Source organism: Dasypus novemcinctus, chromosome X, assembly GCF_030445035.2.
Source record: "Dasypus novemcinctus isolate mDasNov1 chromosome X, mDasNov1.1.hap2, whole genome shotgun sequence".
NCBI classification, from domain to species: domain Eukaryota; kingdom Metazoa; phylum Chordata; class Mammalia; order Cingulata; family Dasypodidae; genus Dasypus; species Dasypus novemcinctus.
Window position 1 is genome coordinate 135,563,597 of NC_080704.1, and position 15,601 is coordinate 135,579,197.

A 15,601-nucleotide genomic window follows, 5' to 3' on the forward strand; every position below is an offset into this window, starting at 1 on the left:
AATGGTGGGGGGAAGCAGAGAGAAACAAAAACAAATAGATAAATTTTAAAAATTCAATCATATACTAGCAATGACTAATTTTCATCAAAGTTGCCAAATACATTTAATGGTGGAAGAATAGTCTTCAATAAGAGGTGCTGGAACAATTGGATAGCCACATGTAAAAAAGTGTACTTAGGATTTATCTCACACCATATATTACAAGTAGAACTTAGACCTAAATATAAGAGTTGAAACTATAAAACTTCTAAAAGTAAACAGGAGAAAGTCTTTTTGATTTTGGATTTTTCAGAGTTCTTAGATATAAAAACACAAGCATGATCCATAAAAGAAAAAATTGGTAAACTAGATTCAACAAAATTAAAAACCCTTGCATTTCAAAAGGCACCATGAATGTAGAAAAGCAACCAATCAGGACAGCAAATACTGAGATCTCTCCTTAATATGGGAAAAGGATAGGAGGAAAAGCCTTATAAAGGCCTACCCAGGGTCTCCACATGCATATCTCACCCTGTAGCATGGCCTGCACCCATGTCTTGGCTATGTACTATCTCTTTTTCTGTTTCTTAATAAATTCTTTATTCCTTTGCCTTAAAAATAAAAGAAGACAAGCCACAGACTGGGAGAAAATACTAGCAAATCATATATCTGATAAAGGATTTGTATCTAGACTATAATAAAGAACCCTTGTAACTCACTAATAAGACAAATAACCCAATTTTAAAAATGGAGAAAAAATTTGAATGGATATTTCCACAAAAGGGATATGCAAATGGCTAAAAAGCACATGAAAGGATGTTCGTTATTAGTCATTAGGGAAATGCAAATTAAAGCCACAATGAGATACCACTACACACCCTCTGGAATGCCTGTAATCAAAAAGAAACACAATACCCAGTGATGCTGAGGGTGTGGAATATTAATTCTCATCCATTAGTAGATGCTACAGTCACAGTAGAAAATAGTTTGGCAGTTTCTTAAAAAGTTACACATATACTTAAAATGTGACATAGCAATTTTACTCTTATTTATCTATAAAGGAAAACATATGTCCATACAAAAACTTATACAGAGATGTTCATAGCATCTTTAAATTTATAATAGCCAATGGAAACAAACCAAAAGTCCATCAACTAGTGAATGGATAAAAATGTGGTATATCCATACAAGGCAGTATTACTCAGCAATGAAAAACAAACTACTGAACCACATGGGTGAACCTCAAAAACATTATTAAGCTAAATTAAAGAGGCCAAACACATAAGGCCACATAGTATTTGATTCCATTTATTGAATTACATTTATTGTATATTCCATGTTGTATTATTACATTTACTCAGAATAGGCAAATCCATACAGGTAGAAAGTATATTAGTAGTTGCCAGGGCCTGGAGAGGATGGGAAAGTGAGCATAATCAAGGCCAGGATGAGGGTGAGGTAAGTAAGACCAAGTAGAGCAAGTTTAGGGTCAGAACCAGTCTATATTTAAAAGTTTGATATTTTATTCATCATGGATTTTGGCATTTTGATATTTTAAAATAGTGAATTAAAATATTACTTCCTTGATAACTGAGTTTTGGCAGCCCCTTTAAATTTTGCACATATGGCAAATACCTCACTCACCTCACCCTAATCTCAACCCTATGGGGATTAACTATAAAAGAGCATGAGTGAACTTTTGGGGGTGATAGAAATGTTCCAAATCTGGATTGTAGCATTGGTTGCAAAACTCTAAATTTACTACAACCATTGAATTGTATGCTCACATTACTGAATTTTATGTATGAAATTATATCTCAGTGAAGCTGTTAAAAAATACTTTATATGAGAGTCCTGGGCCTCTCATCCACTTAGTTTGTGTTAACTCACCAAAAAAAAAAGGTGGTGAATAATTAATCATAAAATATTGTAGTGAATGTAACATGTCTGTAATCAGAAAAACTTAATGTTTTCTGAAATAAAAAGTTATAGTTTTTTGACAAAATTGAATATTATACCAAATATTGGCCAGAGTCAATTATACAACTGTATAGGGATTTTCATTTAGGATATAAGGACTCAGAAGGTTACCTACCATGTTTTCACAGCATTTTTCATTTTGAGAGTATCCACTTGGGGAGCAAAACATTTTAAATGAAGCTTTGCAGTATAACTCACTAGTAATCACCTTAAGCAGCATAGATAGTATAGCATGTATATGGCAAAACTTATTTGTCTAAATATGTTGGTTTTATGTCACAATTTTTTGCCACTCTCAACCTGCTTGAGGTATAATTCTCCAAATTATATCATTCCCCATTTTTTCTGTGCATTTTTGTGATATCATTTGGGAATTCGTTTGTTTTGCTAGTTTCTTTTTTTTTTTTTTTTGACACTCATCTCAAGAAACTAAGGTTTCTGAATGATCCCATAATTGAATGATTTTTAACATGGCTGGTAATCTGTGTTGAGACAATGCCACAGTCATTAAGGCTAGAGATTGTATAGGTTTCTGTAAATGAATTTTCAAAACTAAATTTGTGATATCCCTACCAGAGTGCTTCATATTCAAACAGAACTCTTTAAAAGCTGTTTGTTTTTAGAAGCATTTATGCATATTGCTTCATTAAATAATAATGTAAAGATTATGACCTGAAAATGACAAAATGAACAGTTATTTTTCTCATAACAGATTTTAGGTTGTGACTCTTCAATGGCTCTGAAATATATAAAATGCTTTTTCAAGATATGGATATTATACTGCAATAGATACTGTCAAGCAGGGCAGTGGCTTTCAAACTTTTTTTACCATGATCCTTAAGAAATACTTTTACCTTCTTGATTCAATACACAGATATGTATAAGTATATGGCAAAAGTTGCACCAAACATTATCCATGCAATATGCCATGCTTTCTGGTATTTCCTATTTTGTTTCGTATTTTTAAAATGCTGGTTCCAACTTATCCAGTAATGAAGCACAACTTTCAGAATAATGCTGGTCTAGACTAATAAGTATTATCCTTATTGTGTTTTTTAGTCATAAATGGTTAACTTTATGAGATCGCTACATTTTCTACCATGTGGGTGATCCTCCTTCAATAATGTCTTTTGAGTCCTTCAAAAGAACTTATATCTTTAAGCCTCCTAAAATGTATAGTTCTTGTATTTATATCAGTGTTTCTTCTTGTCTTGATAGCTCTATTGGTTACATAGTTGTAGTCAATTGTGTAACAGCAAACCCCAATATAATGTGCTTATTTTTAAAAGACTTTGAAATTCCTAATAACAACATAATTGCACTCTAGGATTCTTGTGGTTGCCTTGACTGCAAACACCAACAGTATACATTATTTCAGTTTAATGGCCACACTTGGAATGCAAACTCAGAAAGCCCAGAACGTGCAATTGTACACTCTGACTTTTCTCAAAATTGCAGCAATTCAAGAAATTATAAGAAGTCACATTTTAAAGTAGAAATGCCAAGTACGTTAGAGATAAATTAATCTCCTGCTTGTGTTTACTGGTAGCAGAGTAACAACAACTTTCACTGAGCTCCCCCTGTGTCTGGGCACTTCACTTGCATCATCACATGGATTTTAAAACGCAAACACTTATACTTATTTTTAAATTGCGGAAGGCAATGCTCAGATTCGCCCAGTCACAGAGCTAGTGGCAGAACCAGTATTAAAACCTCACTCTGACCCCAAAACCTATGTTCTTTCCACTTCATGCGCTTTTCTCATGTCATAGACAAAGGACCGGTACCCAGAAAGATGATGAGATGTAGCCCAAAATCACAGAGGTTTTAAGTGCAGAGCCAGAAGGAGAATTATTTTCAGTACTATTCATTGTCTCCTGCTATTGACCTAAGGTTGCACTGTTCGTTCCATCATTTCCTCATGATTATGCATAAGACCTGTGTTCCAGTCTTTCAACCTTTAATAAAACTCTGCTTTTTTCCTGTGAGGGCAGTGAGCATTTAAAATGTTAATGATTGTGTGTTTACTCACACTAAAAGACTGGGAATGCAGTAATGAGACACCATGAGGAAAACTGCTGGCATCATTCCAATCCAATCAAATAAAATTACTGACAGCAACGTAAAAGTTTAGAACATCTACATCAGTATTATGTTTGACATTTTCAGCTACCCCAATTATTCAGAGTAAACTAATACATTCTATTTGAAGCAGGATGCCAAATCAACTTGAGAGAGGATAATCAATGTAATAAATTGGGGTTATATTCATATGGAAACTGATTTGGACAAGAGAGTGAGAGAAAGGAGTGAGGAGACACAACCCAACCTTTTCCTCCCAGTGTGGGGAATGGGAAGATGGGCAAGAGAGAGCATGTGGGAGCTGAAGTTAGCCTTACTAGGTTCACAGTCTGCTTAGCAACTGTGTAACCTGAGGGCAACTCACATAACCTTACTAACCCTCGGTTTCTCATCTGTAAAACATAAAGCACAGTGCCTGGCTTATAAGCTATTGTCATTATTAAGCTGGCTGCACATAACCATCCTAGTTTCAAAAAAACTAATAGTTATTATTATTTGCATTTTCTTTTCCAAAGCTCCTTAGGAATACAGTTGAGATTTTAGACAATGCCAAATAAGTTTCTTATGAGAAGAAAGAACCTACAATATTCCTTCTTGAACCCATATAGGACTTTCATTAAAGATGACACATTTTGCAAATATTTTGATTGTACTCTTCAACAATATCTTACTGATATTGATAGGACCCTGCAGGGTTTTTTTTTAATCTAAAATTTGTTTCCTTTGTAAAACCTCTATAGAACCACTAAGCAGTCCACAATGCAGTCCTTCCAGACAAATGCTCCCCCTTGCTGATAGTCTATGAAGCTAAAGGGACATCTGAAGACTAGCCAAGTTGAAGAGGTGAGGGTTGGGGGAATTGTGGAGAGAAAATGGAAAGAATGGACTAACTTGAATTGAAATAGTTTACAGATTACTCCAAAGGCTTTACTTTCTTGATTAGGTTTCAAGATATCAAATACTTTGGAGGAGTAGGCAGAGGATCCATCCAATATAGAACCTCTTTCAAAATAGAAAGAATGTGTAGAATAATAAAAGACATGAAGGGTATAAATGAATGAGATCAAAGACAACAGGAATTTGGGACTCCATTTTAAGTGATATCCTTTTCTCTCCTGATCAGTGTCTTCATCCTAAAGAACATCCACTTCAAAGCAGTAGTGATATGGTAATAAATAAATGATGCAATAGCCGGATTTTTATTACAACTATTCCATGGATTTTCTGGTTGAAAGCTGTGGTTTTCGGTCTTTGGGGGATGGTTACTTATTCCTATCACAGAAGACTATAAGAACCACAGATTGATTCTGCATGTATTTTTTAAAAATCAGTCTCAGACGCAGCATTGAATGGAGTGTAGAAATGTTGCATTCTTTAGAAGAAAGAAGAGGAAAAGAAAAGGATGATAAAGAGTTTGTGCAAAGAAGTGGTTTGTAGTTCAAGCTCTTCATCTCGTGAAGCTAGTAAAATGCAGATATCAAAATTTACTTACAGAATGAAGGTTACAGCACATAACTCACTTTTATCATTATTTCAGAAGTCATAAAATACTTTTTATTAACTCAAACTATTTTCTTATGATTACAGATTTCAGAGCATTGTATATTATCTGATGTGCATATTTTGTAATGTTTTATGTTTTTCTCTTGTTGCTAATTTACTTTCCTTAACTTCATGTCTCCTCTTACATTTCTTTAAAGGTATGATATGCTCCTTATAATGCACCTTCATAAACAGTAAATACTAAGTATTTTATAGACATTTCATTACGCTAATCCCAAAAACTGCCTTTGCCACAAAACTTTTTGAAATGAATGTTAAACATTTTGCAGCTGCCTTAGATGGGAGAAAGGTACTGAAAAATGGCCAATCTTTTAAGCTCAACTTTAAATTCTTGTCTTATTTTAATAGATCCTTTATAAAATGTGATGGGGCTGACCCATCAGTCACTTTTTATATAGGCTCCATTTGAAATGTGGCTTTAAGTGACTATAATTTCACTAATGAGAAAAAGGAAATGTAAAAATGCTTGTAGAGCTTCTTTCTCATGAATTTCACTGCCTCTTTTTTCAGTGAAAGCATGCGCAAAAAGTGGAGAAAATGGTGGAATTTCCACCAAGCATTTTGTCAAACCTACTAAGTTATCTTGAGGGGAGAATGAATAATTTTAGTCTGTGTATTCAACACTGATTCCATGGAAGCTCTTTTTTCCATCTATTCTGAGGCTTGTGAATACCATTTTTTATGTGTGAGTAATCACCCATATTCTCTAATCTCAAGGGTATGCCATGGTATTAACCACAGAATTACCCAAGTCAATAGCCATGTAGACATGAGGCCCTGAAAATGAGCATTTTGCATTTAATTGGGTTTGTTTGCAGTCATGTCAACAGCCAATCATAGCCAAGTCATTCAGATCAACTACATGATTATCTGAGTCAGCTATGAAGGTGGCCAAAATAACCAGATTATGATGTGTATGCTGACTTTACATCATATAGACACAACCACAGTCCATTAGCCTCAATAGAATAACACAGGTGGAATTTCTATAAATTACTGTATTTCTTCCACATTTCAAGTAGACAATGCATAAACTACCATTAGTATTCTCAGCAGCAGAATATACCTATTTCCCTAGTGAACTATGATTCTGAAAATACTCCAGTAAGTTTTCCCCTTGGTCTGTGTAAAACCCCACCATTCTAAATAAAGATGACATTCAGAATTGCATTCCAAGTGAACAACAGATAATAAACAATATGTATCCAAACATAGTTTTCCTGCACTTTTATTTCTCAATGTTTGTGGGAAAATTGCATCTTCTAAAATTTGCATGTGGTTTTGAGTTTTCTTATACAAAATGAGGGTATTTTGTACTACAAAAATGTGGGTATTTCTTTCCTATTGTATAATTATAGATGTTTAATCTCCTGTTTCTACTCCATGCCTCAGTTTCTTTATCTGTAAAATGTATCCATTTCTTTATTTATAAAATATACCTAACCATATGGATGTAAGATTAAAAGAGTTGATATTTCTATAGCAATTAGAACAGAATCTGTTAATCAGGAAATGCTCAATAAGTATTAGCTATTATTATCATTTTTATTATCCTACTATTAAAAGTGTTGCTTTTGACAATTAATCCTTTACACATTAAAAATTATTTCCAGAGTCAGATCAGTCCAGAATAAATTAAATTTCAAATGGCAACAACTGAAGAAAGACTATGAAAGCCCCAAATTCATAAATGAAGTGTGACACATTCTTTTCTGACTCATCTAGATGCGTTTATCTCTTTTGATTAAAAGGTTAATGTTCCCACATGAAATTCTGAGAGAATAAAACTATTAGTTTTTTAAAATATGCTGCAAAGAAGATTTCACATCCAAGAAGTTAAAAGTGATTATGTACAGGAAATAAACAAATAAGGGTCATTTTATGCATCCAGGGACCAATAGGAAGTACAGACTTAAATAAGGTCAAATGCATCCATGTGGAATCTGAGCCTCCTCTTGACATAGAGGTGCAATGGACACAACCAATCCAATGTCCACATAGAAGAGGTGGCATTGGATTGGGAAAAGTGGACATGGTGGCTGATGGGTATGGGGAAAGGGAGGAAGAGATGAGAGGTGGAGGCGTCTTTGGGACATGGAGCTGCCCTGGATGGTGCTTCAGAGGCAATCACCAGAGATTGTATATCCTCACAAGGCCCACTGGATGGAATGGGGGAGAGTATGGGCCATGATGTGGACCATTGACTATGAGGTGCAGAGGTGCCCAAAGATGTACTTACCAAATCCAATGGATGTGTCATGATGATGGGAGGGGGTGTTGCTGGGGGGGGGGGGGGGGGAGAGGTGGGGTGGGGGGGGTGGGGTTGAATGGGACCTCACATATATATTTTTAATGTAATATTATTACAAAGTCAATAAAATAAAAAATATAAAAAAATATAAAAAAATAAGGTCAAATGTTTGTTATAGTTAACCAATAAAATATACTACTATGAAAACACCTGCCAAAATTATTTGATCAGAGTGTAGGATCTAAAACAACTGAATTTTTCAGAGGCTAATAAAAGGTTAACTCGACAGGGAGTGGATGTAGCTCAGTGGTTGCTCGCTTGCTTCCCATGTACAGAGTCCTAAATTCAATCCCCTGTACTTCCTAAAGGAAAAAAAAAAGTTAACTTGGGACATAGGAATTTAAATTTGCTTTGAAGTAGTAAAGTTCAAGTATAGATGGAGAAGAGCTTCATTTGTCAGTTCTCAACCAAAAGCCCTCTTCTTACAGAGCCTGAAGATGTGCCAGTTTCTGATGCCTATTCTTGCCTTAATGACAAATTGAACTCTCTTCCTGTGAGTTTTCTGGGTATGTGAGAACTTAGCCTAATAAAAATTGAGCTCTGCCACAGAGCATAACTATCCTAATGATGATGTGGCTATGTTTGAAGACCTGGGACTAGATTTTTTCATTTCTGCAGATGGATCCAGCCTTCAACAATATTATGAAGAAAATGAAGTTTCCTCATTACCTGCTATTACCCATCACTGAGCACCCAACATCCTCATACTGCCCCTCACTTCCCATGGTCCTTCTCCCTGAGTAGCACTCAGGATGTAGGACCTTAATCTGCAACCCTGTGTTAATGCTTAGTTCCAACCTCCAGAGATTCTGATTTAATTGGTTTGGGGTGGGGCCTAGGCATGTTTTCCTTTGTTTTGCTTTTTTTGTTTGTTTTCTTTTGCTTCAAGTTCCCCAGATATTATTGATGTGCAGGCAAGGTTGAGAGTCACTGATATAGAGGAACAATGTTTCTCAAAGTTTGATTTACAGACCACTTGCAGCAGAATCACCTCTGATGCTTAAATGCAGATTCTTTGGCACTCAGAGATTCTGAATCTGCACTTTAACCAACACCTCAGGTAATGCCAATACACAATAACATTGAAGAACAAAATTCCCCCCTTTATTACTAGTTACCCAACCTCTGTCCCATTCTCTAATTGGAAAAACTAATCCAGGATAATATGAAAATAGGTGCTGTTGAAGTACTGTGTTACATTTTGACCATGCCTCTTGGAGACAATGCAGAAGGTATTCCAAGAGTAAGAATATCTATGGCAGACCAGTGAGGATGGTTTTGTTTTGCTTGGTTTATTTTTTTGGGGGGAAGGGGTCAAAAGGTGAAGGAAACAAGCTTATCAGTACTTCTATTATACAGGTAGTTTCCTACTTCAATTTGGGCCAGCTCTGTAGCTCTGTGTGCTACATAGGGCTTTATTTGTGAAAAGGAAGACTTTCTATCCCTAGAGCTAGGTTTCTGAGTCCCACTAGCCATTTGTATGGAGACAATAATAAATATTATCTTCTGGCTCCTTGCCTCATGGGTGACCAATTCCACAAAATGTCAATGTCTTCATTAAATTTATTAAACTCAAAGTGAGTAGAGCTCTTTTCCAGCACCTTTCCATTTCTCTTCAAATGTGGAAATGTTTAGACTCTGTTTCTCCCAGGCATATCAGTGGTCTCAACCTTGGCTGCACATTTTAATCACCTGGGGAGCATGAAAAAAAAATACAGATGCCTGAGTTCTACCTCTCAGGTTCTGACTTAATTAGTCTTGGGTGAACCTGGTCACTGGAATTTTTTAAAAGATTCTAGGTGATTCTAATATGCAACCAAGTTTGAGAACCATAGCCTTAAAAGAAATAGAGCCGTTTTCTTTATGTGCCCAAAAAAGTCACTCACAAGGAAAGAATCCAGTAAGTACAATGATTAAGTGTAAGGAGGAGCCTAAAGAGAAGGCTTTTTCCTACGATTAAAAAAAATCTTGCTTTGAAACCCATACAGGCCTGAAGAGCATTATGCATGTGCCATTATCATATGAAACAATGATAGGAATCATTGTTAACATGTTACTTTTGTTTAATGTTTCAGTTCCTTCCAATCACCTACTTCCCTATTTCATCTGCTCTACTGAAAACATTCATCTTTCAGAAATAAAGACAAGATTTCTTAAACTGAAATTCGGACCCTTTGGGTCTGGCTTTATTTTGTTTTGTCTTGTAGATCACTCTCTGGACGCATTGTTGGAGGGGTTTGGTGGTTCTTCACCCTGATCATAATTTCTTCCTATACTGCCAATCTTGCTGCTTTCCTGACTGTGGAGAGAATGGTTTCTCCCATAGAGAGTGCTGAAGATTTAGCTAAGCAGACTGAAATTGCATATGGGACCCTGGACTCTGGTTCAACAAAAGAATTTTTCAGAGTAAGTGCGTTACAGTTAATTGGGCCTGCTGGTTTTTATTTTATCATCTTTTCACAAAGGCAAATCCACAGTGCATTTAATGGAGGATTGAGATGGGATGGTAATATTATCAAAAGAGAGCACCTTAAATGTGGTACTGCCTGGTTGTACCCTAATTCATTGTCCTTTACAACTATGATGACTCATATATGAGGTATATAACAAGTGGCATGTTGAGAGCACTGAGTTTGAACTCCCAGGTTTGAATATTACCTCTGCCACAGTGATTATCCTTGGGCAAGTCATTGAACTTCTGTTGGCCACCATTCCCTTACTTGAATAATGAGGGTATTGGACCAAATAATATTTATTCTCCCTGCCAGCTTTTACAACAGCAGTGATTTTATCTCTCAGCAATCCACAGAAAGTTAGGTAATTGACTTTACTAGGATTCTGACAAGAGATAGACTCTAAAAAATTGCATATTTAAAATTGCATTTTAGATATTAGTTTCCTATTGAACTGCATTACAGTTGTTTCAAATACTCATATACATGCTGATGAGTAAAATTTCAGGGCAGCTGATTATTGTTTTAATATCTTAAGTCAAGTTATTTTTCCCCCATAAGCCAAGCCTTAGTGGGGAAACAACAAGTTGTTCACTAGCAAAATATAGTAAAGCTTCGTAAACTCTGTTGGGGGGGGGGGGGAAGATGAAGAAGATTTGGGGCAGGAAATGATAGGATAGAATAAGTAAACTTCTTTTGACATAAACTACCAAGAACTTTGTTCTGTGACTACTGACCTATAACAAAGAATAACCAATGGAGTTTTTAAGAACTCAAATTCCTTGCCCCAAAAATGGAAATACATTGGCTTGGATTAGAAAATAGACCCATTCTATACATTACCATTGCCTGCTACTGTACCCACCCACTGTAATAGGTTGTAGCAATGACCTAGAAGCCTTTGAACAGTAGGTTGGGAAGAAAAGTTTAGTCACTGTCTTGAACAATAATCAAGTTATTGGATGGCAGAAATAACTACTGGCTTTTCCTCAAAGGTCCAGAGGAAACAAATGTTGGCACTAAACCAGAATGTTTTAATAAAGTACTAATAAATATATTTCTACATGCATTATCATGATGTTTATCCAATTACTTTGTGGCAAACAAAGAGGAATGTGCTTCTTGAAACTGTAGCAATTAACTAAAAACTGTTTTCACTCCTTGAAAGATGAGAGGGTAGTGCTGGGACACTTTCAATGATTCTCAAGGATTCCTGGCTCATAAAATTCATATCTCACCTCTACCACCTGTTTACTGAGCATATCAGAATCCCCAACTGGGGAGGGGGATCCAGTATTAGAAGCATCAAAATGATCTGAGGGGAGCATATAGGAATCCCGTATATATTCTCTGTAATATTTATGTAATCAAAGTATCTCAAAAAGTGGGGGGAAAAAACTAAAAAAAAAATTATATGAGGGATCTCTGGAAATAGTCTGGCCTGGACTCTCGCTAGTATGATAGTCCTAGGAGGTTATCTGGGACTATTCCCTGACCCCATGAAATCACTCACAGGTTTCAGGACTGGAAGCCAAGGATTTCTATCTGCTGAGTAGTCAGCACATAGCCAGCTCCATGGAAATCTGGTTTGCTGTCAACCTTCAACAGGGCTTATGTTCACCATCCCAATAGATACCAAGTTGCTATATGAAGTAATTGACTACCTTAGGATAACCCAGACTCCAGACTTAAACCCTCTGACCCTCTGATAAAAGATATTTGTTTCACTGGAAACCCTTTTTCCTTCAAGAATTGGAAGTTAGGAAGTGTGCTTTAAATGGTAATCGATAGAATATCAGTAAGACCACTCCAATCCATACTCTATTCCTCCATCCTGTGGACCTTAGAATGGTTGTGTCCACTCCATATCTATATTAAGAGGGGGCTTAGATTCCACATGGATGCTGGATGCAATCCTCCTGCTTTCAGTTGTAGGCACTCTTGGCTCCCTGGTGTGGTGGTTGACCTTCTTCACCTCCATGTTAGCTGAGTGGGGTAAGTTCAATAAACCAGAATGTAGGAGTTGCAAGTCTGTTGAGGCTCAGGGCCTGGCTATCACATGGTCAGTCCAGAGATTCAGGTCCCCTGGGTATACATTAAACCCCAGCAACAACTACAGTTCCAGTAAAAGAAACAGCGGAGACTTGTAGACAAAGATCACGTCTAAGTCCAGCTCCATCACACAGAAACACAAACTCCAAAGTAGGGCCAACTGAGATAGCACTGAACTCCATCTGCCATGACCATAGAACATGTGGGTCTCTGTATCCCTCGGAAGAACCAATACCTGGGGTTGTATCTACTTTATCTGTCTCTGGGACTCTGCTCGGGTGCTGATATTCTATTTAAGAACTATTGTGATTAGTAATCGAAGAAAATGTGGCATTGGTGTGGAGAAAGTGGCCATGGTGGCTGCTGGGTGTGGGGAATGGGAGGAAGAGATGTGAATATGGGGGCATTTTGGGGGGTTGGAGTTGTCCTGGGTGTTGCTACAGGGATGGGAACCAGATATTTTGTGTCCTCCCATGGCCCACTGGGTGGACTGTGGGAGAGTGTGGGCTATGGTGTGGACCATTGACCATGAGGTGCAGCAGTGCTCAGAGATGTATACACCAAATGCAATGAATGTTTCATGATGATGGAGGAGGTTGTTGTTATGGGGGGAGGAGTGGGGTGAGGGAGGTGGGGGTATATGGGGACCTCATATTTTTTTAATGTAACATTAAAAAAATAAATAAAGACAAAAAAATAAAAAATAAATGGTAATCAATAGATGGCACCAGTTTCCATTAGGCTTTCAAAGGTTATTCGTCCATATCGCAAGTAAAAGAAGGATCTCTGGGAAGACTTATTAGCAGAAAGGCATGAGTGTATGACTATTTAGTTGTTGCTCCCATGCTCAGGTACCATCACTGAGTCCTTTTGGTGTCTGTCTTAAAAAACAGGCTAATCCATTTAATGATGGTTTAATTGAAGAGCATCATATTGCCAAAGCCAATATGAATGTACATTGAATTCTGAGCAAAGTTATTGCCACATTCTAATTCATTTGCAATTCCTAGTGCTCACCAATTTCTAGTGGCCTTTATAGCCAATGAGAAACTCCTACAGAAATTGGGCTGTTTTGAAAATCTGATTAAAGAAGGAGCTGGATATCTCTAGATATAAGAAGGTATAAGTCATTTCTAATTCGCAAGTGCCCCTATTTCTCTTTCTCCAATTGGTTGCTGGTGACAGAGTTAAGGTTTCTGCAGAATGGTTATTCAGAGTAACACATAAAGGTAGGTGATTGAAAAGTGGAATTGAGCAGTATGTAATAAAGACTGGTGATTGAAAAGTGGAATTGAGCAGTATGTAAAAATTGATCCTTTTAGCCTACTTGTATTGAAAATGTGATGTAAACTTAACAAAGGCTATGCTTGTTGTTCATATAATTCAGGAGAACCCAACCAATAGTTCTCTACCCCATCCTTCCTTGAACCCCTTGGGACAGAGAAGGCAGTCAGCAAGAGCACATTATCATTCACTCAGGGACTTGACTGCCACAACAGTGCCACTTCCCTTCAATCCTGTTTGCAAGGTGTAAAGGGAATTTAAGAAACAGTAACTTTTCCACTCAAAACCAAATAGAGACCTCTGATGCCTTCTGAACTTTAGAGGATGAAACAAGATCACTTGCAATATTAACAAACGTAATATTAGCGCATTTATTCTCATTATCACTTCATACTAAAACTATAGGGACCAAACAGTAATACCCTAAAACAGCCTTGAGCAAACCCTTAAGTTTTCCCACTAAGAGAGAGAAATAAATATAATCAAAATTCTTTTCTAATTTCCCTGAAGATATTTTTACTCATCCTTGGTAAGGCTGCCATTACAATGACTACATATTAGTCAGCAAAAGGGGTGCTGACGCAAAATACCAGAAATTGGTTGGTAGTTATAAAGGGTATTTATTTGGAGTAGGAGCTTACACATACCAGGCCATAAAGCATAAGTTACTTCCCTCACCAAAGTCTATTTTGACGTGTTGGAGCAAGAATACTGCTGACATCTGTGAGGGTTCGGGCTTCCTGGGTTCCTCTGGGCTCAGCTCCTCTTTTTTCTCCACAAGGTCAGCTGTAGACTATGAGACTCCCTAGGCTTTGCCTCTCTCCACAAGGTCAGCTGTAGACTATCAGGGGAACGGTTCTGTCCCTCTCCCTGGGGCTCCAGCTTTAGCATCTAACTCCAACATCAAAACTCCTACATTAAAACTCCCCAACTCTGTCCTTTGCTTGCCCTTTATCTGTGAGTCCCCACCCAATAAGGGGTGGGGACTCAACGTCCTAGTGACGAGGCCCAATCAAAGCCCTAATCATAACTTAATCACATCCAAGTACAGACCAGATTACAAACATAATCAAATATCTATTTTTGGAATTCATAACCATATCAAACTGCTACAGACTATTTTTAAATGATTCATTTGTTTCTCTCACTTCTGCGCTATCCTTAGCTCTCATTTTATAATCACCTAAAGTCACTAGCACAGGAAAGCCAGGGAGGAAACGAGGAAAATGCATGCAACTGGATGAGACATCTGGAATATCACCATCAAACTTCTTGACCTGAAAACTGATTTCCTTAGACATCAACTTCAAAATGAAATGTCTCAACCAGAGTCAGAGGCACCCATGCTTTTTAAAAAAGCCTATAGCTTTATTTTCATTGCCTAGAGAAGTGCCACTATGACTTAGAAAGTTGCACCAAAATGATCATTCTTCAAGTTTTGGAAATCTAGCATGAAACAGTTTCATGTTAAAAAGTACACTGGGAGAAAGAGCAATTCCAAAATTATCTCTGACTTTAGACCCCTAGAAATATTAGAAAAATATTAGGATGATTGATTTCTTTTCCAGATGCTTCTCCATACCCCCACTGATGATAGTTTGGGGGATAAAAGAAGGGTTTTCTTTATAGGAAATATTCACTATTCATTGTGATGGTTTGGAAAAATATGTTCTTAAACTTAATCCATTCCTGTGGGTGTGAACCCATTGTAAGAAGGAACATTTGACAAAGTTACTTCAGTTAAGGTCTAGTCCACCTCAATCAGGGTGGATCTTACTCCTATTACTATAGCCCTTTGTAAGTAGAATGAAATTCAGACATTGAGAAAGAAAGCCATGGGAAACAAGAAAATGAAGGTCAGTGGAACCAGGAAGAGAAGGGAGAGCCCAGAAAGCAT

General features: G+C 37.0%; 1 protein-coding gene across 25 annotated transcripts in view; it reads left to right on the forward strand.

Moving 5' to 3' along the window:
• GRIA3 (glutamate ionotropic receptor AMPA type subunit 3) overlaps positions 1 to 15,601 on the forward strand; it is a 375,939-nt gene that overhangs the window by 274,997 nt on the left and 85,341 nt on the right. For all 25 annotated transcript variants that reach the window (XR_011647907.1, XR_011647905.1, XR_011647906.1 and 22 more), the window contains one exon: positions 10,123 to 10,321. Coding sequence is in view for 20 of the 25 variants with exons in the window: in XM_071213071.1 (XP_071069172.1) it covers positions 10,123 to 10,321 (199 nt within the window). In the remaining 5 variants the exon portion in view is untranslated. The remainder of the gene's footprint in view (positions 1 to 10,122; positions 10,322 to 15,601) is intronic.